The sequence below is a fragment of the Capsella rubella genome, unplaced genomic scaffold (genome assembly GCF_000375325.1).
Source record: "Capsella rubella cultivar Monte Gargano unplaced genomic scaffold, Caprub1_0 scaffold_2, whole genome shotgun sequence".
NCBI classification, from domain to species: Eukaryota; Viridiplantae; Streptophyta; class Magnoliopsida; order Brassicales; family Brassicaceae; genus Capsella; species Capsella rubella.
This window is the reverse complement of record NW_006238922.1, coordinates 11,208,783-11,233,045: the sequence shown is the minus strand read 5'-3', so window position 1 is coordinate 11,233,045 and position 24,263 is coordinate 11,208,783. Positions and strand designations below refer to the sequence as shown.

At 35.0% G+C, this 24,263-nt stretch overlaps 7 protein-coding genes across 12 annotated transcripts; 3 read left to right on the top strand and 4 right to left on the bottom strand.

Annotated features, from left to right (window-relative positions):
* The first annotated feature begins 4,998 nt into the window (after positions 1 to 4,998).
* LOC17894776 (probable serine/threonine-protein kinase SIS8) lies at positions 4,999 to 10,709 on the top strand. Of its 3 annotated transcripts, none has more exons than XM_023787904.1 (14): positions 4,999 to 5,229; positions 5,570 to 6,149; positions 6,335 to 6,775; positions 6,878 to 6,981; positions 7,192 to 8,345; positions 8,437 to 8,477; positions 8,622 to 8,690; positions 8,791 to 8,891; positions 9,092 to 9,170; positions 9,260 to 9,358; positions 9,448 to 9,516; positions 9,623 to 9,672; positions 9,769 to 9,945; positions 10,177 to 10,709. In XM_023787904.1, the coding sequence occupies exons 2-14, from the start codon at positions 5,670 to 5,672 to the stop codon at positions 10,316 to 10,318; spliced, it is 3,006 nt and encodes a 1,001-aa protein (XP_023643672.1). In that variant the 5' UTR covers positions 4,999 to 5,229; positions 5,570 to 5,669; the 3' UTR covers positions 10,319 to 10,709. The 3 variants fall into 3 exon arrangements, with proteins under 3 accessions (XP_023643672.1, XP_023643673.1, XP_006301309.1); XM_023787905.1 differs by lacking the exon at positions 4,999 to 5,229 and adding an exon at positions 5,257 to 5,415; XM_006301247.2 differs by lacking the exon at positions 4,999 to 5,229 and having other exon boundaries at positions 5,257 to 6,149.
* A 65-nt stretch (positions 10,710 to 10,774) lies between these two features.
* LOC17895748 (peptidyl-prolyl cis-trans isomerase FKBP17-3, chloroplastic) lies at positions 10,775 to 12,105 on the top strand. The gene is made up of 3 exons (XM_006301074.2): positions 10,775 to 11,109; positions 11,250 to 11,294; positions 11,689 to 12,105. Exons 1-3 carry the CDS (start codon positions 10,811 to 10,813, stop codon positions 12,053 to 12,055), a joined length of 711 nt encoding a protein of 236 aa, XP_006301136.1. The 5' UTR covers positions 10,775 to 10,810; the 3' UTR covers positions 12,056 to 12,105.
* A 141-nt stretch (positions 12,106 to 12,246) lies between these two features.
* LOC17896117 lies at positions 12,247 to 14,326 on the top strand. 4 transcript variants are annotated; one of them, XM_023787908.1, is made up of 10 exons: positions 12,247 to 12,408; positions 12,583 to 12,652; positions 12,759 to 12,826; positions 12,930 to 12,991; positions 13,073 to 13,154; positions 13,249 to 13,482; positions 13,577 to 13,705; positions 13,781 to 13,842; positions 13,927 to 14,032; positions 14,133 to 14,326. In XM_023787908.1, the coding sequence occupies exons 1-10, from the start codon at positions 12,358 to 12,360 to the stop codon at positions 14,169 to 14,171; spliced, it is 903 nt and encodes a 300-aa protein (XP_023643676.1). In that variant the 5' UTR covers positions 12,247 to 12,357; the 3' UTR covers positions 14,172 to 14,326. The 4 variants fall into 4 exon arrangements, with proteins under 4 accessions (XP_023643676.1, XP_023643675.1, XP_023643678.1 ...); XM_023787907.1 differs by having other exon boundaries at positions 14,129 to 14,326; XM_023787910.1 differs by having other exon boundaries at positions 12,248 to 12,408; positions 13,927 to 14,043; positions 14,129 to 14,326.
* A 63-nt stretch (positions 14,327 to 14,389) lies between these two features.
* On the bottom strand, positions 14,390 to 15,841 carry LOC17896567 (ras-related protein RABA6a). Its single transcript, XM_006301861.2, has 3 exons — positions 15,782 to 15,841; positions 15,303 to 15,569; positions 14,390 to 14,980 (listed from the first exon to the last, which is right to left on the bottom strand). The coding sequence occupies exons 2-3, from the start codon at positions 15,521 to 15,523 to the stop codon at positions 14,506 to 14,508; spliced, it is 696 nt and encodes a 231-aa protein (XP_006301923.1). The 5' UTR covers positions 15,524 to 15,569; positions 15,782 to 15,841; the 3' UTR covers positions 14,390 to 14,505.
* Positions 15,842 to 17,428: 1,587 nt separating this feature from the next.
* On the bottom strand, positions 17,429 to 18,179 carry LOC17896411 (probable calcium-binding protein CML26). Its single transcript, XM_006302866.2, has one exon. The coding sequence runs from the start codon at positions 18,147 to 18,149 to the stop codon at positions 17,661 to 17,663; it is 489 nt and encodes a 162-aa protein (XP_006302928.1). The 5' UTR covers positions 18,150 to 18,179; the 3' UTR covers positions 17,429 to 17,660.
* A 1,607-nt stretch (positions 18,180 to 19,786) lies between these two features.
* LOC17895547 (thaumatin-like protein) lies at positions 19,787 to 21,307 on the bottom strand. Its single transcript, XM_006302624.2, has 3 exons — positions 21,170 to 21,307; positions 20,715 to 21,039; positions 19,787 to 20,299 (listed from the first exon to the last, which is right to left on the bottom strand). Exons 1-3 carry the CDS (start codon positions 21,303 to 21,305, stop codon positions 19,951 to 19,953), a joined length of 810 nt encoding a protein of 269 aa, XP_006302686.1. The 5' UTR covers positions 21,306 to 21,307; the 3' UTR covers positions 19,787 to 19,950.
* Positions 21,308 to 22,666: 1,359 nt separating this feature from the next.
* Positions 22,667 to 24,203, bottom strand: LOC17895369 (GDSL esterase/lipase At1g73610). Its single transcript, XM_006301524.1, has 5 exons — positions 23,945 to 24,203; positions 23,631 to 23,761; positions 23,298 to 23,534; positions 22,926 to 23,181; positions 22,667 to 22,830 (listed from the first exon to the last, which is right to left on the bottom strand). The coding sequence occupies exons 1-5, from the start codon at positions 24,201 to 24,203 to the stop codon at positions 22,667 to 22,669; spliced, it is 1,047 nt and encodes a 348-aa protein (XP_006301586.1).
* Between the last annotated feature and the right edge of the window lie 60 nt (positions 24,204 to 24,263).

The window sequence follows — 24,263 nt, the reverse complement described above, 5'->3', positions numbered from 1 at the left end:
GTTTTTTTTGGTCAGTTTTATTTTCATTTTTAATTTTTTATGTATTTTACTATTTGTTCGAGAGTTGAAATCTGCGAGAGAGAGAGAGAGAGAAACGCGCGCAGGAGAAGTCAAATTAGTGACCAAATTTTGGTTTTGATTTATGGCTTAAATACTCGGTTATCTTAACCGGCCTACTGATTGTGACACCAACTTTTTTGGCGTTCGCATGTGCTAACTTAATGGGCCTTTTACTTTTAGCCTTTTCGATACGGACGCCAGCGAAAGATTCAAAACGTTGATATCTCTCTTTATCTTTTCTATACAGTTTGAGTACACTATTACATTTTAGTCGACACTGATTATACTCAAAACAATAATCGCATTAATTATCATTCTATCATCTATGCATGAATGTATATGATATCGATCTCATGCAAGACCCAAACTAGCTAGTGGATTAGTGGGAAGGCTTTAAGAGTACATAGACCCACGATTTACGATAGGTGTGAGACGACTGAGGTCAACGGGTCGAGGTCGGCGACTTGTTTGTGGTTCCGACCAAGACGTAAACTAGATTCTCACTACAAAAAAATGACTATATTGTATCACTTAAATTGTATCACAAATTTAAGTGATCTTATTTTAAATTACTTTTAAATAAATGAAGCAAATATAAATAATTTAACATCAATTACATTACTGATGCTAATATTAACTAATTTTCATCAATTATTTAAAACTGATTCAATTTCCAGTAGATTGTATCACTTTAAAAAAAATTGATGTAAAATACATATTTACATCATTTAGATAATTGATGTATGTATTTTTTTTGATAAAATCGATTTTTTAAATGATACAAAATTAACATCATAAAAATGTGATGCTAAAATAAATTATATTAATAGCATCAATAAATTATATATATTTTTAGAAAAACGAGGTAATTAGAAAAAAAAATTCATAAATTAAGATAATATAATTTTATTTAAAATATTACTTTTCGAAATATTTTTTTGTTTTCATAATATTTTAATTTACTATTGTGTTCTATATTTTAAATGTCAAAAATGATTTTTACTTTTTCTCTAAAGTCCTCATCTTTTATTTATTATTTTCTTCAATTATGTTTGATAAACTCTTTTATTAAAAATAAAATAAAAAATCAAAATATCACCAACTAACCCACGATCTCTAAATATCAGAGAACTCTTTTTATGTATAAATATTTTCTAAAACGTTTCTCTCCATTTCACAAAACACAAACAAAAAATATGAAAATCATCACACGACAAAAACTCTTCTCTGAGAATTTTCAAAGAAGTTTTTCTTTCCAACCATACAACTCCAGGTGAATCAAGTTATATACAGATTTACATTTCTAGAAAATCATATCGATAAGTTCATCTTCTAAACTCTTTCTTCTTCTTCTTTTTCTCATTGTGTGTTTATTGGTTTTCACACTTAAGAAATTCTTGCGGTGAAGAAGGACAAAGATACTCTAAAGCAAGAGTTTTTTTAGAGGAAGAAGATTTGAAGTTTTTTTTAGAGGAAGAACTGAAATTTCTTAGAAGAAAGAATAATTAACAAAGGAAGAAGCATGGAGCAAAGGAAGATTGATTATTCATGTGTTTAGACGTGAGAAACCAAAACCCAATTGTAATACTTTTTTTTAATAAAGATTTGATTATTCATGTGATATATTTGATTAGATTTTTAGTAGATATATTGTAACAAGATTTTGAGAGAAAATATCCACCATAATTTTGCTATATATTAGGAAAAATAACAAACGAAAAAATAATTAGTAAATGTATTAAAATAATTAATATTTTAATTTAATAATTATTATTTCGTAATTAAGTATATTATTTCGTAATTAATAATTATATTTTTAAATTAATTATATTAGTTTGTTTGAAATTGATATATAATATATATATATATATAATTAACATCGATTATGATAACCGACACAAATAATAACATCACTTTTACAAATTGATAGGAAATATAGTATCATTTTTGAAAATTGACTCATTATTAATATCAGTTATAAGAACTGATACAATTTTTCTTTTTTGCATCAGTTGATTAAAAACCGATGTGAATTATTTGCATCGGCAATATAAGTATCACTTTTATAAGTGATTTAAAATTTCATTGTATCACTTATAAGTAATGTAAAGTTACAAAATAAATGATTCAATCCACTCATTTTTTTGTAGTGTCTTAATACACGTGTCTCTGTTTCTTTCCTTGCATCGTCGTCTTTCTGACATAATTTTATCCAAAAATTGAATATTCAAAGGATAAGTTACATGTATGTATGCTATTGTTTGGTCACCATGTATTCTTTTATTTTATTTTATTAACTTATGTCACACGAAGCAATAGTCAAACCTTATAGAGTGTATCACACCCCCATAAAAGTTTCGATGCTCAAAACATAGTTAAAACTTAAGTCTTAAAACCATGCGACTGAAGAGGCAAATCAAATAATTAGATGAACATGTTAATAGAATAATATGTATAGGTGGTGGTTAATATTGTTTATGAGCTGGGAGACTCTATAATATATGAAGATCGGCGTATGAAAGATATGTATATGCACCTTGGCCTTAGTAATATGATAAGCTTCTCACAAATATAAAAGATATATGAAGAAATCAGACCATTAAATTTGTTTCCACGTATCAATCTCTGATAAAATTGATTTTGAAAGGAAAAATAAAAAAAAACTATCTTTGAGTTATATGTGTACTGAACTAGTGACGTCCTAATTAAACTCTTAAAGTACCATGCATAAATATATACATTATTAACTAATTATAACACATTAGCTAGATTGTTAATTAATGGTTTAACGTTTTCTTAACAAAGGGAAAAAAAGAAGAAGAAAAAAGTGATAGGTGGAGAAGTGGTCCCCAGCACCAAAAAATGTGTGGCTGTCACCCAATTAGAATGCACCAAATTCTTTAATTAAACTCAATAAAGAGACTATAAAATAATTGTATTTTTTCTGATTGGATAACAATGACGTAGCATGCGTCATCTAACTAGACTTTGCGCGTTTTTTTAAAAAATTAATTCCACGCAAACGAATGTTCTATTACGGGTTTGTGTTTTTTCTTTTTACCTTTTAATATTTTGGGTTATTGGCCTATTAAACTCTTCTTCCTACACACGCAACTACGCAAGCGTTTTAAAAACTTGTAACTTGTAAGGACAAATCTAAAGCCGCTGATCAAAAATTGAATTGTTGGCCAACTACCATTCAGCATTTACATTCTCCCAATCGCTTTCCTTTGTTTTCTACTATCAAATACATATATCCTTTCTTAAAATAATTGAAACTGTCATTGTCATTATTGCAAAAAGTAGATAACTTATTTAAGTATGTTCATACATTTGAAGCTGGGGGGATGTATATATATCATATACATCATGGTATTAATTACTAATCAGTGTTACATTTTTTATGGTATCTATCGTTCCAGTATATATATATATATATATATCGTTCCAGCAACAAAATTGAAAGTTATAAAATGAAAATTACAGCAAAATCAATTTCTCAGAACATAACCATCTATGTTGGAAAAAATTTGCACACGACTTAATAAGTTACTTATTATAGAGTGACGTCAAAAAAGTTACTATAAATGTATGGTTTCTGAACCTCACAACCGTGTGGACACTATAGAGTTCAATGGGAAAAATAGTAATAATATAATAAAAGTGGACGTTAGGTCGACTGACTATTGGAGGATTACAGGCTCACAGCTCACTCCGTCCAAACGGGGGATACAATGATTACCTATTTACATAAATCATACATGCATACGTGTGGCTGTCCATATTTTGGCATTTACGTTTCTATTTTATTTCAATTTTTTTTTTGTCGTGAGTTGCAACCACTTTAGATACTATTAATTAATCTTATATTTATATAGATCGATCATCGATAGGTTGAATGATCGAAGAGATAACGAACTGAGATCACCTGTATTTTGTTATTATGTAAAGTTCACCGGATCATTCAGTTAATCACGTACGTGCCTAGTAGCTAGAGTTATCTTTTCATGGGGAAATATTCAGTTTAATTCTTATTTGTCTTCCTTTTAGAATTGACAGCTTTAATTCATAAACAATCAGCTAAATCCTTGTCTTTCTCAAAATAGAAAGTTATTGGTCTTAATTGCTCTGACATTAAAACTTATTCTTTTATTCCCAAAAGAGATACTAAGATCCAAACGATAATACTATTTTTGTCTTTCAATGGAAAAATACAGTGACAAAATATGACCAAAGCACACTAAACAAAAAGAGATAAATAAATTTACACACAATATATGTCTCTAGTTTTCTAATTGATTCATACAATTGATAAACTTTGGTCACTAAAAAAACAAGAGTTTCGAAGATCTCGTATTCATGATAGAAACGAAACTTTATATGAATCTATACTATTAGTCTCGGATATCAGAAAATTTAGGTTTCGATATGAGTTCTACTTTCTAGTTTCGGACATCATAAAACTTTGGACTTCGATAAACATTCTATTTTAAGTTTCGGATATCGGGAAGTTTGGACTTCAATGTAAATTATATATTATAGTCTCGGATTTCAGAAAGGTTGGGCTTCGATATGAATTCTATTTCACAATCTCAAACATCGGAAAGTTTGGGCTTCGATATGACTTATACAGTATTTTATAGTTTTGAGCATCGGAAAATTTGGGCTTCGATTAGTTTCGGACATCGGAAAATTGAGATTTCGGCCCAAATTTTCCGTAGAAACAATTAAGTACTTGCAATATTCTCTCAAAGAATTATATATACAAAAATTAAAAGCACTTTTAATGAAAAATAAAGAGGTGTGGATTCTATGCAATATCAAGAAACAAAAGAAAAGGTAACCGTTTAAAACGCCTCAATTGACGTCAAGTCTGTCTTGATGCAAATGAATTATGTTGTGATAAAAATCTTTTTCGTCTCCATCTCTCCTTCTTAGTTCACGCACTAAGCTTAGTGAAAAAGATACGCCTTTATCCATTTTTTGCATGTCACAGTAACTCTCTCTCCTCTTTCAATTCTCTCGCAAACCCCAGAAAAACACACACAAAAAAACAAAACTTTGTTTTCTTCTAGAGAAGAGGAGCCACTCTCTCCACTTCTTTCTTTGTCCAACTTTACAGACAGAGAGAAAGTGGCGTAAGAGAGAGAGAAATACAAGTTGGTGAAGGTGAGAATTTGCGGTTCATATCAGTACGGAGAAATTTGTCAGTTATATTATGCTTTTTTTTTCCTTCTTTTATCTGCTTTAAGTTTTCTCATGTGAGTGGGTTTGTGCTTTTAACTATTTTCATGATTTATCAAAATCAGAAAGAGTGGATGCAAAAAATTCCCCCAAGTGTTTTTAGCATCTGAGGTTCACTACCTCTAGCTCTCTCCAAATTTTGCTGTTTGAATTCTTCAGTTTTGAAATCCAGACAAAGGGTTTTTGGTTGAATCCTTTGTTCTGGTGAAAGTTTCAAACTTTGCTCATAAAAAATATCTGATGAGTCGTTGATATCAAATTCCAGGGAGGATTTAGGGTTTATGAGAGTAAAGGAAGACACTTTTGGAATTGGGAGGTGGAGATGTTTTAAGAATCGTTGATCATTGCTGTATAACATTAGGAGTATGAAGATGAACATGAAGAGCTTTCTTAAGAAACTTCATATCATGCCGAATCAATCAGATGAAGCTGAAGGGTCAATTTCGTCAACAGCTAAGAGCAATCATAACAAGTCTAGCGATGTGTCATCGTCACCGAGGTCTCACCACAGCAATAGCCCTGAAGTCAAACCCTTTTCTAGTTTATCGAATTGGTTAAGCTCTGTTGGTCATAGAAAAAGCCCCAGTCCACCAAATTCTTTCAATGCCAAGAACAGAGCCGCCGTGGCTAATAACAAAGGTGATGCTCATGTTGTTGTTACTGGGTCGGAACGTGTAGACCTGCAGGATCCAGCGGTTGAAGAAGAGAATCAGATACAGCTGGCTTTAGAGCTAAGTGCCAGAGAGGATCCTGAAGCTGCTCAGATTGAAGCTATTAAGCAATTCAGTTTAGGCTCTTGTGCTCCTGAGAACTCTCCAGCCGAACTCATTGCTTATCGATACTGGGTAAGCATTCTATTCATTTGTAACTAATTACCTCTGCATTACATAAGCTCTTTAACTACTCCCAGGAACTCTCTAATTACTCCATCAGTCCTCTATAGATTAGAATTATAAATTAGAATCCACCTCATTTGCTCATTTTCTTTTTACAAGCTTATATTATAATTTGTTTTTGTTTGCATATACAGAATTACAACTGTCTTGGCTATGACGACACGATCTTGGATGGTTTTTATGATTTGTATGGGGTGTTGAATGCATCCTCATCAGAAAGAATACCTCCTTTACTCGATCTTCAAGGGACGCCTGTTTCAGATGGTGTGACATGGGAAGCTGTTCTTGTGAACAGAAGTGGGGATTCTAATCTGTTGAGACTTGAACATATGGCTCTTGACATTGCCGCAAAATCAAAATCAGTTTCTTCCTCTGGTTTTGTCAACAGTGAACTGGTAAGGAAACTAGCTGTTTTAGTTGGAGATTACATGGGTGGACCAGTCGTGCACCCTGATAGCATGTTGAGAGCTTGGAAGGGTCTTAGCTACAGTTTGAAAGCAACTCTTGGAAGCATGGTTTTGCCACTTGGTTCTCTAACTATTGGATTGGCTCGTCACCGTGCCTTGCTATTCAAAGTATGCACTTCGTAAGCTTATTGTTTTCCACTGAAATGCCCTTTTTTAACTTTTAGGTTTATTTCATTTCTTATGTCTCATTCTTTATATGAAATTTTGTAGGTTTTGTGTGATACTGTTGGCGTTCCTTGTCGGATAGTCAAGGGACAGCAATATACCGGTTCTGAAGATGTGGCAATGAACTTTATTAAGGCTGATGATGGCAGGTAATAATCACACTAATGTGTATTAACATTCTACTATCATTCATGTATAGGTTTATGTACTCAAATAAAATGTCAAGTAGATGTGCTATGTCTAAGTTGGAATATGTACCTATGTCTATATGGACTTGGTACGTTAGCTGCATTTCCTAAAGCTAAACTGAGGCTTGATGAAAGACTTTAAGTTATATGCAATACAATTGTGAATTTCAGGGAGTACATTGTTGATCTCATGGGAGATCCTGGCACGCTTATTCCAGCAGATGCAGCTGGACTACAAATAGACTACGATGAATCAACATATTCTGCTAGTCTTGGAGACAGTGATTCATTTCAAGTAGCTTCTTCCAGCAATGGGATTGAGAGCTCAACTGAAGAGAATGCAGAGCTTCCAGCTGGGGAACATCGTGCTAGTACCAAGAGTTACAGGGAGAGATATCAATCCGGAGGTAAAGGCGATCTCATTGTTCAACTAAATATATCTAGGGAAGATGTTAAAAATCAGAGGAATGTTGAAAAAGATCCAATTCAAAACCTCTCAAGCAGGCCTAATCATTCTTTTACCCATATGAGATCACCTTCATGGACTGAAGGTGTTAGCTCCCCAGCTGCACAGAGGATGAAAGTCAAAGATGTTTCACAATATATGATTGATGCTGCCAAAGAGAATCCACGGTTAGCTCAGAAGCTTCATGATGTATTACTTGAAAGCGGAGTTGTAGCTCCCCCCAATTTATTTTCCGAAGTCTATCCCCAGCAATTGGAGGCAACTGTTGAAAGAGAAACCTCAACTGAAGCCAAAAAAGAGAAAGGAAAAGATTTAGAGACAGCTCAGCAAGGAAGACAGCAAAATGATTATGGTCTGGTGCGGTTTTTGCCTCCATTACCAAGAGTGCAATCTAAAGCAAATACACACGATCAGCGTGATAATGGCAAAGTTGTAAGTCAGTCTGATTCTTCACATTCTGAAGCATCTTCGACAGAATATGTGAGGACCGTTCCTGCTGCTGTAGCTGCAGCGGCTGTTGTTGCATCTTCAATGGTTGCTGCTGCTGCTGCCAAGTCTGCAAACTCCACCGTAGAACTCCCTGCTGCAGCTGCTGCCACAGCAACTGCTGCTGCAGTTGTGGCAACAGCTGCAGCCGTGTCCAGGCAATTTGAATTAGGCTCGAATAGCGATGGGGATGCTGGTTCTGGTGGAAATGAGCCTCAGGGTAGTGGGGAATCTAATCATGGGACGAATTCAGGGGAGGAAAGAATATCTGACAGATCTATTGGCAATGAAAGTTCCAAGTCAGACTGTGATGATGTATCTGACTGTGAGATTTTGTGGGAAGATATTACTTTGGGAGAACGTATTGGACTTGGTACCTGACTTATCATCATCTGTTATTTGCTTTGGTGTAACTACATCTACAATGAGTGAATGAATTAAATAGTTTACCGCTTTTGATACAGGATCATATGGAGAAGTGTATCGGGGAGATTGGCACGGGACTGTGAGTATTATATTTGCTTTTCCAATTTGTACTGTTAATTATACTTCATGGAATTTTATAGCCATTAAGCTTAACTGGAAAAAGAAAGAGTTTAGCAATTACTTAGTTTGAGTTCCATGTTGTTGAAATTTTTGAACCTGCTAGGAAGTTGCTGTGAAGAAGTTCCTTGATCAAGATTTAACAGGAGAAGCATTGGAGGAATTCAGAAGTGAGGTACGAGCCTTTCTTCTAACCTTTCCCTTTTCCTGATTTTTCCATGTTGATAATTTTATATCAAAACCCATCTTATGTATTCTTGACATTGTGATGCAAGGTCCGAATCATGAAAAAGCTTAGACATCCTAACATTGTTCTCTTCATGGGAGCTGTAACTCGTCCACCGAATCTCTCAATTGTTACAGAGTTTCTTCCTAGGTAATACTATTCTCATGCCTCTGTAACTATCATTTTGAAATAAACTATTTTATGACCTCTAAATGCCAAAATCTCATCAATGAGTGTTGTTCAATTATTTGCTTGAAAGTTCTTAAATATGGATGGTTTGAACAGGTTCAATTCGGTTGTGCTTTGTTTTCGGATCTTTACAGTACAGTTTTATTTCCAAACTTGTGCAGAGGTAGCTTGTATAGGTTAATCCACCGGCCAAATAACCAATTAGACGAGAGGAGACGTCTGAGAATGGCCCTTGATGCTGTATACTCTTTTCTTCTTCTATCTCTATCACCTGTTTGTAACTTTTATTCTTTTAGTAGAGTTTTGAGTAATACTTGTTAAAAATTCAGGCTCGTGGAATGAACTATTTGCACAGCTGTAGTCCGATGGTTGTCCATCGCGATCTAAAGTCTCCAAACCTTCTAGTTGACAAAAACTGGGTCGTGAAGGTCAGCATTCTCTACATAGAATTTATGGTGTCTTACCAATTGGATAATGTTTGTTTGCATAACAAATCATGTATTTTCATATCTATCAGGTGTGTGATTTCGGGTTGTCCAGGATGAAACACAGTACATACCTCTCTTCAAAGTCAACAGCAGGCACGGTAAGCTGCTCGAAGGAAGTTACCATCTCCCCTATCTTAATCATCTCTCTTTACAGTTATCGTAATTGTGAGTTTGTAAATCTAATTATGTGTTGGTCTTACACAGGCTGAATGGATGGCTCCAGAAGTGCTTAGAAACGAACCTGCTGATGAGAAGTATGCTCTTTGCTCTTTTGTTAATGAATATTCTTTATGTTCCCTTTTTTAAGGAACATGCCTAATGTCAGGAACAAAAAACAATACGTGAAACAGGTGCGATGTGTACAGCTACGGTGTGATTTTATGGGAACTATTTACGTTACAGCAACCATGGGGAAAGATGAACGCGATGCAAGTCGTTGGGGCAGTTGGTTTTCAGCATCGACGTCTTGACATCCCGGACTTTGTGGATCCAGCAATTGCAGATATCATCAGTAAATGCTGGCAAACGTGAGTACCAATATACATATACATTAATTTTCACCGTTTCAGACTTTCAGCCAAATGTGAAATAGTAGTAGTAGACTAGTAGTGCTAGTAGTTGTGTTACACCACAGCAAAACAGAATCTTGAATATTTGATGGCGTATAGTTCATCAACCTTAAACAATGGGATTCACTAAGCTGTCTTGTTTTTATGATTTGACTGATACATCTAGTTATTTTTGTGTTTGAATATCAGGGATTCAAAGTTGAGGCCAAGTTTTGCAGAGATAATGGCTTCTCTAAAGCGGCTACAGAAACCTGTAACAGGTTCCAACATCCCAAGACCAGTCCCCACTTCTTCTTCTTCATTAGCTACTGAACAAGAAAAAAAAGATTGATGAAAGAAGAAAGAAGAAGACGACCATTTATAGAGGGAAACATTTTTCTGCTGTTTGAAAGAAGCCTGAAGGAAGAAAAAAGCTACAGATTTTGGCTCAGCTTCAGTGTGTGTCTCCACACATCTTGTGATTAGAGAAATCAAAAGCAAATTCATGGAAGATGAAGATTGAAGAAGGTGAGAAGGGTTATACTCGTGTGTTGTGTTGCCTTTCTTGCCATTGATGTTCATGTCCTCTGTTTTGTTTTTACAAAATTGTAACTGTACAGAGAGAGTGAGAGAGAAGGGGAAGAAAAAAAAATAATTATTTTTGCAATTATTAAAAACTCGTTGACTAAAATTATATTTTTATTTAAATATAAAGTTAGAACTCTGTCTTTATTCAAGTGCCATTCATCACACGAATAAGATAAGGTTGCTATCTTGTAATTGCTTCGATATATATGAAATCAAAATATACAGTATTTACATTTCTAAGAAAAATCTTGGAAACATGGCGACTCTCTTCACTGCGACGGTTCCTTCTCACCACCGTTTTGTCTCACCTTCTCAACACCCGAAACAGAGCCTTCCATCGCAGTCGCTAAGCGTTACTTTAATGCGGAATCCGGAACCCGCGGCGGCGTTCACATTGCAGGAACAGCAGTTGACGGATTGGATGGCTTCTCCGGTGACGCGACGGTTCGGAATCGGTGCCGGATTAACCTGGTCTGGGTTTCTAGCTTTTGGTGTTGTCTCTGAGCAGATGAAGAAGTCACCACTCGATGTGTTCCAGGAAGAAGATAGCACAAGGTTACTCATCTATAAGTCGAAATTATAGCGAAAGAATCAGGATTTGAGCTCATAGTTTGTTTTGTTATTGAATGCCATTAATTTCGTTATCATCTTCACAAACCTGAAATACTTTTTAATGTAAGTTTTGGATTTGGCAGAGGTTTAGAAAAGCAAGAAGAGATCATCTTACCAAACGGCATAAGGTACATTCCCCACTACACATGTTGATTTATGTTTCATCAAATAGAAAAGTTTTGTGAGCTTCCAGTGTAGTATTTTGTAGCATTATAGCATTTTGTATGGCTTTGACTTGACTTATCTTGATAACATTTTTGGGTGGTTCTGCTATATCTGCTCTGGAAAGTTCTCTGTATATCTTAACATTCAACACAAACTCTATCTCTTGAAACGTTCAATTTGGTTCTCATTTGATAATGGGACTTTTTCTTGTTATTGGGAAACCCCTTGTAACATTTTGAGGTGGAATGTAATGGTTCTGAATCTATAAATCTATTATACCTGCTCTTACTGAGCCTGAGACTTGATGTGTCTATTCATCATACACTCAAGCCCATGTCTTTGCAATGAACCGTGCAGGTACTATGATCTACAAGCCGGAAGTGGAGCTACTCCAAGCTCAGGATACTTGGTAGTGTTTGATGTAAAGGGACAAGTATATGGAACCGAACAAGTGTTTGTGGACACATTTGGAAGCAAAGACAAGAAGAAGTCACTAGCGATGGTAATGGACTCAAGACCATATAGCAAAGGAGTATGCGAAGGCATAGAGTACGTTCTGAGGTCAATGAAGGCTGGTGGAAAACGTAGAGTGATCATCCCACCATCCTTAGGATTTGGAAACAAGAATGTTGATTTTGGACCGGGTTTGCAGATTCCTCCATCTGCAACACTTGACTATATCATCGAGGTTGATACAGTTTATTGTTTCCAAACTATTGTATGAGATATTTTGAAGGCATATAAATGTATAAAGTTTCACACTTTTTCGTAGTTTATCCGTGTATATTCTTTGAATTAGACTTTTCTCGTGTACCAAATAAACGGCACGGTGTTTGGTTCACAGCCACAAAAATTCATCGTAGTCTCAGGCTCTCAGCCATATACACCAATGACAAGTTGTTAAAACAGACGACTTTTCCTTCTTTTTTTTATCCTCAATTTGTTTTAGTAGGAAACAATAAAAAGGATAAGGAATCGTTTCTCTTCGATCGAAAGGATTAATCTTTGGAAGTTTGCTCCGATAGAATGGGAACAGTTCTGGATTCGCATTTCCTGGCCCTCACTGCCATTGTCACTGTAAGTTCCCTGTTCGTTTTAATCTTCATTCGTCTGTTCATATTCTTGTTTCTGTGGTAGTTTGTCGGAAAATTACGAGTTGGGTTTGGTTCGTTTATGTCTGATTTGGTGTTTTTACAGATTGATGCTACACTCTGTTTTCGTAATTTTCTGTTTGCCATCATCATTTTATAGGTGGTTTACCAGTTCATATTCTTCGTAATCACAGCTCTTTTCAAATTTGATCAAGTCACTGACTTTGCTGGTACGACCATTTTCAGTCCTTTATTCCCATTTGCTCAAATATGTTGTTCCCCTTCATTCTCTGTTACGTAGGACTTCATTATACTAATTAAGCCTTGTATGTTCAGGAAGCACAAACTTCGTTATACTTGCTATCTTGACTCTTGTTCTTAAAGCCACTTGGCATTTTCGTCAGGCAAGTCTCAGGCTCTTCTTCTTTGCTCTCTCTTTTCTCATATCTTTTGTTTTGTTGTTTTGAGTTTCTTCTGTTTGCTGCTGAGCTTGTTTTCTCCTCACAGATAGTCTTGACTTTGCTAGTTGTGGTATGGGGTCTTCGCTTGGGGATATTCCTTCTCATGAGGTCTCTACCAATGATTGCATTATTCTTACTTTATTACTTTCCTGATCATAATACAGTAACATGTCTCTCTTGTTGTTTTAGGATCTTGCAATGGGGTGAAGATCGACGCTTTGATGAACAGCGTGGAAATTTAGTGAGACTAATAATTTTCTGGACTCTTCAGGTAAACTTCTTATTCTATGCATTCTCTTGTAGAGCCCCTTTGGAAGTCATGCTTGTGATCTCAAACTAGAGTTCTTGTTTCCCTTTCATGGTAGGCCGTGTGGGTTTGGTCGGTTAGCTTACCTCTAACAATTGTAAATGCAAGTGATGGTGGAGGATCTCTTAAACCCGCAGATGTTATCGGTTGGACAATGTGGGTTTTTGGTTTCTTGATTGAAGCTGCAGCTGATCAACAGAAGCTCTCTTTTAAAAACTCTCCAGAAAACAGAGGAAAATGGTGTGATGTTGGAGTGTGGAAGTACTCAAGACATCCAAACTACTTCGGAGAGGTTAGTACTTTGATATGTTTTAAGTTCTTCATCTTTGGCATACATGGTGATGATCGTTCATTATTGTGGCTTTGTGGCTTTATATGTTCATCAGATGTTATTGTGGTGGGGAATCTTTGTGGCTGCATCACCTGTCCTTGAAGGTGCAGAGTATCTTGTTATATTAGGACCAATATTTCTCACTTTGCTACTTCTATTCGTCAGCGGCATACCATTACTCGAGGTTCTCGCTCGTTCTCTCCCTCTCTATTTAGACAGTTTCTGAATTATATATGGCTGATATGTAAAAATTAAACAGGCCTCGGCTGACAAAAAACATGGAAACTCGGGAGCTTACAGATTCTACAAGAAGACAACAAGGTTTAACGATATGAACTTTCTAAAGATATCGTTTGATAAACCTTGAAATAAGCTAATTTGTTTCTATCTTCGATCAATCTTTAGCCCTCTGATACTGTTGCCGAGAGGAGTTTATGGGAACTTACCTGGATGGTGCAAGACGATCTTTCTCTTCGAGTTTCCGTTTTACAACCGAAATCTCCCTCAAGAGGTGGCTGTTTAGTAAGTGCTTACCCAATTTGAGTTTCCATCTCTTTTGCATCTTTCTCTAGTGTGTGATGAGTTCTCTTTATTGTATACGTGCAAGAAAGTTAGAGGAGACTCCAAGAACGGCAAAGAAAAAGAACTAAAAGATGGCTAACTTGTGGAAGCACTCTCTGGTGAATTTGTGTAAAATGTTAATTTTAAGAAACTGAATTTGTTTGAAGTATTGGACAAAACTTCAATTATGCAGTTATGTGTAATTGAAGCACCGAACAAAAGTAAATGAAACATATTGACAATACCGGATCTCAGTTGTGATTGGTTCATCTTATTCATGTGATTTTCATATTTAATTGATATGATTTAAAAAATTCATGTCTGTGACCAAGTCAAAATTTCAAGGACTACATGCAGCAAAGAAAAAACATCATCAAAACATTCCAAAAGCTCAATAGCGAAAAAAATACAGAAATTAATTATTTACTTGTAACAACAATTATAGGATGAAGAGCGTAACGGTTGAGTAGCAGTGACTTCGTGGATATTCACAATTTCTTTACCAACGGGAAGGACCGTACCATTACCGTTAACTTGAGCAGTCGCAACGCCGTTGGATTTATTTTCCGAAGCGATCCTCTGAGTCACAACCTCATGTATCCGTCCAATCATCACGAGAAACGCTTCTTCGACGTTAACGTTCTCTAAAGCCGAAGTCTCGAGGAAGTAAAGACCTTCTGATTCAGCTAGACTCTTACCATCATCTTCTTCAACTTCTCTAGAATGTCGGAGGTCGGATTTGTTGCCGACCAGGACAACAACGGTGTCGGGATTGGAAAAGTCTCTCAGCTCAAAAAGCCATTTCTTGATGTTTTCGAACGTTGTTCGTCTTGTGATGTCGTAAATCAGTAATGCCCCTAATGCTCCTCGGTAGTACGAACTTGTAATTGCTCTAAATCTTTACAAAGATGAGAGATTAGAATTCCATTAATTAATTCATCACTCAAACAAAAGGAAAAAATAGAAAAAAAACTCATTATCATTTATTTTAACTTCTTTTTACTAGTTTTTCTTTCCTTTATTTTGTAAACGAATATTTAAAAATTAGGTCAAAAATTAAAAGTTGAAACGAAAAGATACAAAATAAGGAACAGAGCAGAGTTACTAGAGTAGTCACGAGGTTGCAAAATAAGGTCCGTGAGTGAGTTTCCGATGATTGCTCATAAAGATTATAATTTACGTACGCAAAAAATGTATGGTATATAGCAAATTAAGAATACCTTTCTTGGCCGGCGGTGTCCCAAATCTGAGCCTTGATGATTTTGTCTCCAACGTGGACATTCCGGTAAGCGAACTCAACTCCGATGGTTGGTTTGGAGTCAAGCCGGAACTCGTCCTTGGAAAATCTTGACAAGAGGTTTGATTTCCCGACGGCTGAGTCTCCGATTAGCACCGCCTTGAACAAGTAGTCGCACTCTTCCTCGTACGAGTCTTCCGCCATATTTGTCTCAAGGATTAAATTCTCTCAAGTTCCTCAAGGCCAAACGCTATATGTTACGACAAAATAGGAGAAAGGTGAAGAAGTAAGAAGAAAGGAAAAAAGACAGTTTTCTTAAGCAAAAAAAAAAAAAAAAAAAAAGGAAAAAGACAGTTCCTCCACTGAATTTGGCTTTTGGTTGGAAATCCGGATTTAATAGTGTTTTATATAGTCAAATCATTTTATATATCTATTTTTTTTTAGAATAGTATATTTACTTACGTATTGCTCGTATTTACTTAGAAAGAAAAAGAATGAAAAGGAAACTTGAGTGAGATAAAGATGATGGCATCAAAGAAGATGTAATAATTCAATTGATCACTAAGATCGAGGATATTTAAAACGAGGATTTGGGGATTCAATATAGTATATGTTGATTAGGTTTTAAGATAAATAAGAGAGGAGGAGGATTCATAATCACAATCATAAGTGCAGCTGGTTGGCATGTGAAATCATGGATTACAACATAATGATAAACGTTAGTCTTCCTTTTATCATTGTTTTTTTTTTTGTTTGGGATTACAAAAAAGAGAGAAATAAAAGGTTAAAACAATATTTTACAAGGCCATGATATCGTCGTTCACAATTTCACATATATCTCGAAATATTATTACTGCATCTGTTTCATTTTTTGTTTCCCCTTAAATGTGTAATTTTGTTGTGAATTGATAAGAAAATAATCAAATACTGTCATGATGTTTCAATAATCAAATCATACCTACCTATTTCCTTTCATCTTTGACAAAATTTCACCTAAGTTCACACGCTTTTAAAGTTGTTCATTTTTACACCAATTGTTATTTGACACGACTTGTTGTTTTACTACTGAAATTTTTACATGATAACTACACTTATCAAGATGAAAATGAATCTCTAAGTTTTCATTTTATTTAACTTTCATACTAAATGAATATTTTGCGATTAATGGTAATTTTTAGTTCTAATTAAAAGAAATAAAAATGTAAAAATGTAGCATTGGTAGTAACTTGGGATATGAATCCCTGGCGGATACGTTGTGAACTAAATGACGTGAAGTAAAATAAAATGAAATATGAAGGAGCAAGGGTAATCTTAATATATAAGCAATTCAAATGGGTGAGGTATCAGGGTTGTACCATTAAAAGAAGTAAGAAAGAAGTGAGAAATGTGACAATTCACATGTTCCATTGTAGAAACATTATGTAACCATGTGTGTCTGTTATAGTGTACATATATATGCACGATGCTTCCACTGATTAACATTAGTACAATACTATCTCTCAGGTAATAGCTAAATAATACTACTACTATTATTTGCGATATAAATAATTGAGTCAGTTTTCCTTTTAAGTCATTGTGACTTTTCAAACATGTATGAAAAAAAGTGTTGTGGCTTGTAGAGATTGCTGCAATAATGAAAATTACTACAGTAGCTCTGAGGCCGTTTTTAGTGACTTTCCTTTAATCGACTGAAACAAAACAAAACAAAACAAAACAAAAACGTGAATATCGAATTCTCATTGGGCTGGCCCTTTAAAAAGCCTCTATATTAGTTAAAGGGAACCAGCTTGTGAAATTGTGGCTGCATATATATTTTCCAAACCAATTCGGTTTGGTTATTGTTTAAACTAATCAAATTATTGTGAAAATTACCTGATAAACCAAACCATATTGAAGCTCTCGAATGCAATTCCTTAAAATGCCGCCGATCGGTTTAGTTGAGGGAACCAAAAAAAACTAACCCCAAAATCATAAATCTTGGTTCGATTGGGTTGAGTTATTTATCCCAACTCTACTATGGTCTATGAACACATAAACGAATCTGATTCGTTCCAATGGAAAAAAAATTCATATACCGGAGTAATAAAAAAATAACCCAAATCAAATAACTTGATTAAAATCCATAATTGCAATACCGAGAAAACGCATAATCCATATATGTATGTATAGACGTATATATATAGTAACCATAAGTGTAGAACAAACTCATCATCATCATCCTTATTAGGAAGAGAATCGAATCAATTTTTTTTGTTAAACCTAAAAACAAATATAAAAAGTACATGATCGTATATCTTCTTCACCAAGAATACGAAAAAAGGTGGGAAAAACAATCGGAAACCTAATTGGCGGAGGATCCCTTAACGAGCTCAGGCGAAGACATCATTTTCTGGAACTCCTCAAAATTAACATTGCCATCGCCATCAGCATCAACATGCCCGATCATTCTCACACAGTCTTCAACAGAGCAAGACATACCAAGACGGTTGAGAACCTTATGGATCTCAGACGACGAGATCAAACCGTTCTTGTCCTGGTCGTATAGATCAAAAGCCTCGCGGATCTCTGCGGCGGAGGAGGATGATCGGCAGATGGTGGCGAACTCTTCCTGGTTGATGTAACCGTCGCGATCGATGTCGATATCGTCTAGAACGCGGTTAAGCTCTTCTTCCGTGTATGACGTTCCCATGGATTTGAAAACGTTGCCGAGCTCCGAAACGGAGATCTTCCCGTCGCCGTTGGCATCGAATTGGTCGAAGACCTTCTTGAGCTCCAAGTCCGTCGACGGTGTTGTGGATTTGTTGGTGGTTTCGGGAGTTGTGTTCGCCATTTTTGTGTGTTTGTTGATTTGTGGAGTTTGTGAGTTTGATGTTTTTTTATAGAGTTTTGTGAATTGTGATGATTGGCTTTTAGGTTGATGCTTTCTTTTTTGAACGATGCTTGATGCCTTTTGTATGGCTACCCTTCATGGCGTTCTTTATTTATTTTAAGTTTTCTAAATATATACATTTATTTATTTCTATTTTTATTTTTATTAGCTAAATAAAATGATGATGTTGATATATATCATCGTTTTGTCTAGCTAATGTACATGTGTCTTAGTTTTTCTCTCCTTGACTAAACTACTCTTGTCGCCAATTATTACGTAAGTGGTCGATTGATAAGATCAATGGTAGAGTTGGAAAACAATGAATCAACCACAAAAATTGGCAGAACGAAAACAATATAATGCTCATCAATATTCTATGTTGTTTCTTTTCTTTTTAGAACAATTCTGTAATTCTAAAATTACTTTGTATACTTGTATTAATGCAGCATGATAGTATTTGGTTGTAACATAGTGCGTATCAGAATAAGGAATATGTTCTCATATAGTTTATAGGTCAATCGCTGCCTATATGCGGGAATCTGAAACTACTAGTGCCTAGTGGGAGAGAATGACATTCTCCGTTTAAGATATTAGAAGAGATCAATATATATGAGTGTGACATCTTGAATAATATGTATACTGTAAACGAACGATTCCGAATATTAATAATCAGGTATTCACTGAACCATGATCACTATTAATTCATATGATATTCGTATGCACATTTCTTTAAATAATTTATATATGTTTGTTCAAACTGTTATATACAAAAAAAAACTAAATAAGAAATCATAAATATACGCTTCCTTCTTCCATGCAAACCTCTTTGTTTCTTGTAAAATATAGATAGTTAATGTAAAATAATTATAAGTGCCTAAATTAATAGTAATATCAATTAGTATATAAGGGTTACTAGCTAGAAACAGTAGTTTTTTAAAATAAAAAGTATATTAGGGGATAGAAGAAGGGTCGTGGGAGTGAGTAGAAAGACGTCGGAGACCCAAAAATGCTTGTTTGAAGCCATTGCAGGCAGAGATGAGGAGAAAAACGGCGGCACAAAAACAAAACAAGACAATAACAACATCCCCCATAAATCCAATTTTCGTATCCTTGATAATACCATATTGTAACAATCGCACGCACCCGTAAGCAGCAACGCCTATTAGGGACAGAAATGTTAATGACATAATTATATAACCAGCCGGTTTTACCAATTTTATTACATCTCCCCAAAATTTCGAGGCCATTTTCTTCTACCTTCCTTTTTTTCTTTTCTTTTTTTTTTTATTTTGGTGTGGTCGATGAAGAATAGGTTTTGTTTACATGTACTTATTTATATTAGTGGGTTTTTTTTTGTATTATTGTTTTGCTTCACGATGGTAATTAAGGCAAACTTGCATGGTGAAAATTAAATTTGATAATCGACCATGATGATTTTTGCTAGAGCGTGTCCAAATCTCGATTCATTTGGAGGATTTTAATAGGTTTGAGATTTTAGTCTAAATGGCTTAGAAGCATGCATGAAATGAAAAGATCTGATTAGTTTTTAATACAAATTAACCAAATAATATTCTTACTTTTAAGCGCGGTCGAACTAGTTGGATTGTTGAAACATCCACTGATTTATCAAACGCGTACGTAAACGCATGTTCTTAATATGTATTAAGCGGCAGAACAAAAGTCTTGATATAATGAACTCAAAAGAAGAGCCTCGATCGTACTAAATATATAATTTCATATATTAAAAACTGAGATTTTTCAATCAACGGCCGTGGTGAGGGCAAAACGTGACGACGTAGTTAGCTTTAGAACAGGTAGCAATACTAGTTGGGTCATCGTAGGCGTAGGAGTAGGCCTTTGGGCAAGCCACCTTGAAGATCTTAGAGTAAGCCGTGGGCTTGCATGACTGTGGGTTACCGAACAAGCCGGTACAACAGTAGCGTGGTGAGTTGAAGGCGGAGCACGCGCTTTTACAGGCTACTACCTGTTTCCCGTCACGTGAACGGACCTGTAGACCAACAGGACACATCCGGTTCAGGTCGCTCACGCAACCGGCGTAGGTACACTTTCCCGTACCCTTCACTGGCATTATAGACATCGCCAAGTTATATCTGTCATTATATCATTGATTAACATGAAAATTAGTCTACGAAAGAGTAAACACATACGCTTAGCTTTCTATTTAAATGAAATGTCTCTATATGGTTCGGTTTAGTGGGAGTACAACTAAAACTATATAATAAGTCATTGAATTGTTATTATATTCACAAATTAAACATGGTAGATTATATCTATTTTAAATCCACCCTAATGTTACAAATGAAAATTTATTCATTAACATTTCATATTATAGTTATTCAAATGTACATTATAAACATAGTTAGCAATTAAGTATATATTTTTTTTTTGTTACATCAAAAAAGATAATAGTAATGAACGTAATTATTTAGTTATGATTTTATAACTGAACCGACCAAAAAAAGTTATCGAACCGAATTAAAATTTGGTTTAAATGAGACGACGTACCCATCAACGAGGCTGACGTCATAAAAGTCCATGTCATGACCAAGGGTGATCTCGGCGAGTGTAGCCGGAGGTACACCGCCGGCTCCGTTACAGAGGAGAGAACCACCGCAGTCGCCAGTGGCGCAGTGACCACGACCAGATCTGTCGAAGGAACAACCGTGGCGTCCCCAGAAGCGACCGGACCAGAGCGGTGGAAGTTGGAGAGTGTAAGCTCTTTTGGGAGACAGTTTAAAGCCGCCGCCGGCGAGGAGAGGTTGACCGGAGCTAGCTTGAATCCCAGGCCAGACAGGGTAGGTGCACTTGTTGTAGAATATTACCGTTGATGCTTTTATATTCATCACAAATGTATAAGTAAAATTAATTAATCAACCACAAAGTAATGTCATTATACTGTAATTATGTTTCCTTTAAGAAGATGTGAGATTAAAATGAGAGTAAGAGAGGAAGAGTAGTACCTGAAGCGTGGGAGAGAAGAAGAAGGAGAGGGAGGAGGAAGAGAGACGACGTTGAAGAAGCCATTGTGATGGTTCTTCTTCTGATTTCAACTTGAGTGGGAAGACCAAGACTCTGAAGCAGCTTCACATTTCTCATTGTTTCTGGAGATTTTTCTCTTTGTAGATAGAAAAAAAGCCCATGTCCTTTATTTATTTTTATTTTAAACTTTGGGTTTATTAAAAAGTCCCTTATAAAAATGAAAACAAAAAGAAGATAGAGTCAAGTTGAAAGTAAATAATCAATAATGTACTATTTATCTTTCTATTTTATTGATTTTACATCAAGTAAATGTTTATCGACCATTAAACATTGCTAGCTGAACTAGGCTTACTGTATTGATAGTTTTAAAGAAAATTGGTATTTTACAATATTGTTACGGACAACCATGTTAAAATAAAGAATAATGTATGTGTGATTAATTTGGGGAATGTAGAAATGACAAAACTTATCACATCACTCGAGGCTGTCAGAAGACTAAGTCGAACCTTTTGTTCTGTGACTCGTAAAGTGAATGGTTTGCATAATTTTTACATTTTCCTTCTTCTTATTCCTTTTTTTTTTTTTTTTTTTTTTCTATAATCACAATTTTCTAGTAACACACTACACAGTTCAATAATTCCAAGTTTCCAACTATATTGATAAGCTCTGTTTTTGTTACTTAAGAGTTCATTCTCTCTTTTTTTTTTTTAAACGTTATAAAAGAAACAGCTGATGTATAAAGTTATATTTTCTTTGAATATTAGTTTAACATTTTATTCAAAATAATAATAATAATTTAATAAATCGAAGGGTGTGTCTTTTATAATTAACAAGATCGTTTAAACAATTTTGCCATTCGACTACACTAAAATAGTAAAATTTTCGTAATGGGGACTAAAGAAATTCACGTGAGGTTTTGGATTCACGTGACAGGCAAAGGAATCTAACTATATATGAAGCAGTGAGATTTAAATCTTGAGTTTTGGGTTCCACAAAAGAACAAAAACTGTAAGACAAAATTAATTTCTATAAAACAATACTTTTTATTTATTATATCAGTATTATCGCAAGCGACATAAAAAGATGCTCCACGAAAACGGTGTTTGAAGGCTCTCTGAATAAAGTAGGAATATCCAAAGATGGATTGAAATGAAGAGATCTATGAAGTTTTCAATTTGTTGATAGTGATGTTCTCTGGATAATTCCAACGTTTGATATTAAGCTAGTAAGCTCAAATATTATGACTAACTAATTGGATCACAAAAGAGGAGAGGGTTCTTCAAGCCAACACTTTAGTACCACAATGTAAATTTGATAAGAATAACAAATATTTGGGTTTGAAGTACAAAAGAGCAACGTTGTGGTTAGGTAACAAACAACCGATAACTTCTTATTTCTTTAAACATGATATATCAAAAACTAATGATCCGTAGCGTACATAATTTTAACAATTCAAAAAAGCTTGATAGAAAATTTGATCATGCGAGCTTTGCTTTAATATCTTCAATAATCTGTGGTGTGATAGTTTTATATGACTTCTCAGTCGGATGGGCAATATCCCAAAACACGAATTGAGACGCGTCCAAGCACGGCATTATGGTCGTCGGCGTACAACAACATCCGTCAGCTACATCAATGAACCCTGCATTGTTGTTTTCCCAACGAATGTTATTACATGTTTTGATAAAAATACACATAGTATATGAGTTAGTCTTGTTGAATCATGTGACTGTTAACCTGAAGCTTGAGGGTTGTTGATTAGACCAAGAAGAGAACTGTACATATCGATGTACATGAATTTGGCACCAGGAAATGTCCCACCAAGATTTTCAAGTTCGGCTGATAATTTTTTGTTGAACATATCAGCTGCTTGGTTTGAAAACACTTCACATATTTTGAATACATTTCCAGCCATGTTTCTTGCTCCTGGTAAGCAGCCTAGTGGTAATGTTCCCATAACCGCAAATTTTCTTGCACCCATATCATATAAACTCTTCAAATAACCAAAAAAAAAGAAAAAAAAAAGAGAATAATTTAAATACAATATTTGATGAAAGAAATTAATCGTACTTGACTATGTTTTATATTTTGAAATATTGATTTTTGTACCTTTATGAGATCATGAGTCCAAGTGACCAAGAGATCAGTGTAGCCTGAAACAGTGTATTGTAACCTTCTAGTCATGGTAGTAAAATAGGTGATGGCAATATCATTATTTCCAGCTGAGATTAGATAAACAGCATTTGATATAATCGTGTTTGCTTGTTCTTGATTTCCTACTACACCATTTAGTCTGGTGATGTAGTTTTGGAAGTCTCTAACCTGGTCTGACACCCATATAACTCCCTAATCACATCAAAATATACAATCTATCAAAATTCTGATATATAACTAAGAAAAACTTGTTTTAATTATTTTGGATCAGGATAACAAAAATGTTACCTGTATTCTAGCAGTGATTGCATCAAGTCCCGAACCACCGGATGCGAAACAAACACCAGTTGATAGATCATTGTTCGAGAGTAATGGATCACGGTATGCTGGTAATATATTCTTCAATCCCAAACCTTCGGCTGCACACAAAAGACATTTTTGTTTGGTTATGTCACGCTCACACACAAAACAAAGACATCACCAAAACTAATGCTAGCTATCGGGTAATATTTGTGTCATAACTAGTATTAAAAACTGATGTAACGGTTACAAACATATCAATAGTAAATCGTTCTAGAGGTCAAGATATCAATGACACGTACCAATCATATCCGAAAACACTCTCCCATTGCCAAATCTTCCGGTAGGTCTTCCACCTATAAAATCTCTACCGTATGGGAAGAAATTGACTTTAGTAAGAGTAAGAAGAAGATTGTTGTTGCCCGTATCAAGTATTGAGTCTCCAAAAGCGAAAAGTGCCGAAACCGTTGAGTTCCCATATGATTTTTGAGCTGCAACAACACAAAATAGGCTAATGGAAGAGACTGCTAATAGCATTTTCGAGAGCATAACGAAATTCATATTTTTCGAACTTGCCTTTGGATTAGAAGTTTTGGTGAATATCAGAATATGAAGAGTATA